This window comes from Cyprinodon variegatus, unplaced genomic scaffold (genome assembly GCF_000732505.1).
Source record: "Cyprinodon variegatus isolate N-32 unplaced genomic scaffold, C_variegatus-1.0 Scaffold81, whole genome shotgun sequence".
NCBI classification, from domain to species: domain Eukaryota; kingdom Metazoa; phylum Chordata; class Actinopteri; order Cyprinodontiformes; family Cyprinodontidae; genus Cyprinodon; species Cyprinodon variegatus.
In genome coordinates this window covers 1,227,897-1,230,816 of record NW_015150534.1, presented here as the reverse complement: position 1 = coordinate 1,230,816, position 2,920 = coordinate 1,227,897, and the positions used below count along the sequence as shown (strand labels likewise).

At 36.4% G+C, this 2,920-nt stretch overlaps 1 protein-coding gene across 1 annotated transcript in view; it reads right to left on the bottom strand.

The window, feature by feature from the left end:
• zfp64 (ZFP64 zinc finger protein) overlaps nucleotides 1–1,712 on the bottom strand; it is a 9,751-nt gene extending 8,039 nt beyond the window's left edge. Inside the window, exons 1-2 of the mRNA XM_015373129.1 lie at nucleotides 1,691–1,712; nucleotides 1,429–1,632 (exon numbers count right to left, since the gene is read on the bottom strand). Coding sequence (XP_015228615.1) covers nucleotides 1,429–1,632; nucleotides 1,691–1,712 — 226 coding nt within the window. The remainder of the gene's footprint in view (nucleotides 1–1,428; nucleotides 1,633–1,690) is intronic.
• Between the last annotated feature and the right edge of the window lie 1,208 nt (nucleotides 1,713–2,920).

Below are 2,920 nucleotides of genomic sequence, written 5' to 3'. Positions count from 1 at the left end.
GAGGGTGGAGCTAAAGAGCCGCAGGTTGCCAACCCCTGTACTAGGTCATCGGCTCTGTTCGATTTCATGGGCTGCGTCCTCAGAAGGCCAGATTCGAAGGATAATTATGTCAAAAAGCGGCGCCGAGGTCTGGTCAGATTCAAAGACTCCTCGTTATACGGCCTTAAAATGCGTCCTTCTTTTAGCCTGATTTGAAGGACGGGTCCGATGTATCCTCACAATCTTTTGATATCCCACGATTCATTGCGAGACCAAGCAAGCGGGCTGCTCTGTGATCAGAGTAAAAAGGTTCTTGGTGCCGAACAGTGGTGAATATTGGAAGTTCACTTTAAAATAATACAACTTGTGAATAGTTTTGTATTTTGTATTTCATATTTTTATTACGTTTTGCATTGTGTGCGACACATGTACACTTGCACCTTAATCCTTATTTATCTTGATATACTGTATATATATTGTTTATTCTTAATGCACCTTTTTCCTCCTTGTTTGCACCTTCTTCTTTAATTACTATGCCAATATGTGACGAGTGAATTTTTCTCCGCTGTGAGATCAATAAAGCTCATCTAATCTAATGGTTATGGTTATTGGTTTAATGGTTATTGAGTCAAATATGTGGCGGTAATTTTTGATTTATATAAAGGTTTTTATCTGTTACTGTATAAAAGGGTTTGGCTGTAATTTAAGGACAGAAAAATGTATACGAATAATATAACAGGGAAGAGTTCAAATATGAACGATAAAATACTGTAAAGTGTTTTAACAATATAAAACTGTTCACCTGGAGAATAAATAACCAATAAACAGCTATGGACATATTTACAGTAATGGTAAAGTATTTGAAAATAGCAGCAACATTAGAGATGTGCAAAATGACGGAAGCAGGTTATTTAACTGACTAAGGTTTCTATCATTACATTTGATTTTATTTGTTCATGCTCCCGGTGGCTGAGACATTTATTCCACTCTATTTTATCGTGAGTGTAGTCTTTGTTCACTTTACAATTAAAAATAAATAAATAAACAAACAGTTTTGAAAACTTCGGCATTCCTTGGAGGACGCAGCCCATCAATTCGAACACAGCCATCAAATCAATTCAGTTTATTCTGTCAAATAAGCTGCCTGTAGTGTCTTTAAATGTCCAGCAGGTGTCAGTATTCCGTGAGACAGTTTTAACAATGTGTCAAAACGCTTCAAAATGCCTCATTAACCTATCACTACCATTTATATCGATATTCCCAAAAGTCTTGATCATTTTGACAACCCTAACTTTGTGATAAACAGACGATTTTCTAAAATTCTCCTTCCTAAAGTTGTTCTGGCGCCCCCTGGTGGCCGCCAGGTAGAACAGCACCAGCCTGGAACAAATTTTTTAGGAGTTTTCATCACAACAAACATAAAAACGGCTTTAAAAATACAACCCGAACCTGTCAGGGAAGCTGGAGCAGAGCTGGCCGAAGCGTGAGACGGAAGAGAGCATCCGTTTTTCTTGTGTGCGAGAAAAACCTCATAATTATTGTACTGCTGTTTGCAGAAGCCGCAGATGTGGATGTCTGGGCTCACCTCCACCACAGCGCAGGGTCCTCCATCAACTGGAGAAAAGAAAAACAGAGTCCCTACAGCAACCTTTGCTTGGTTACATTCATTACACTGAAAACCAACAACTATTTAGGAGCAGCGTTGTTTTACCTTTACTGTTGCGAGTTTCCATTTTCCAGGTTTTCTTTTGGTAAAGCTCAACTTCTAAAGCTCAACTTCTTTTTCGGCAGCTGTATTTAAACACACGCTTCATTTTGGCGTTAATCCGCGTCACCGCCTCAGGTGAAGAAATTAACTTCGATAAAACTGCATAGTTTCCACAATGATCTCCGTAAAAAACTGTTTTCACCGAGAGAAAATAACAATCCACTTTTTCATACACACCATCGCTGAGATTTTACGACACTGCTCCTGTTGTTTGCGGCAGCTCTCCCAGTTTACGTTGCGTTGCATTTAAGACTATGGGAAATATGAGTTTTCTTAACATATTTCAAAATGTTCAACTAGCAGGCAGAATATTTGCAGTATTTTCTTCCTGAATGAGCTCATATTTATAAATATCAAACTTTAATCTAATTCACGGTCTGTCCATCCGTAAATAGAGGCACAGATCAAAGAAAAGTTAAATTATAAAATCCTAAAGTCCTGGTTACTGTTGCCATTATAGCATTGAAGAACGTTTTGCATGAAAAGTTAGATGTGTACATCTAACTGCAAAAACTAATTAAAAACAAAGACGTTTCCTTAAATAAGTGTATTTGCTCTTGGTTTAAGCAGGTACCTAAGATGATCCGCCAATAGAATAACTATTTTGCCCATAAAATGAGATAATTACATATTATACACTTTAAATAAAATGTTTTTTCCCCCCTTATTTTAATGTAAAACTGAATCTTTTTAATTGCTACTGAAATCCAAGGAAAATAATATCTTTATACCTTCACTTTTGCAGTGTAAATATCTACTGTGTTTACACAATCTTAATAAATAACATTAGAAAGTAGATGTGGAGCCGAATCTATTCCAGCTGTCATGAAATGGATTTTGAAAACAGAACCACTTGTTTATTTGTTGTTTCCACTGATGACATTCTTCTCCTTATATTGCCTGAGGTGCTTAACTGGATGTCAAAGTTCTAAAAGTTCATCTGGACTAAAAGATACTGGATGATACCAGTGGCAAAATGCCACTTAGATGCCATGTTATCATTTTCACAGACTAGTTTGTGAAGAAATATGCATTTAAATAAAGAAATCTATGGGGTGCTGTTTGTTAAGCAGCCAAAACTTATGGTTATTTTGTTTGTTTTAAGAGAAAAATAAGGGTCTTATTTTTTTCCAAGTCATTTTTTCATTATGTCATTCAGTCATTTTTAAAAAT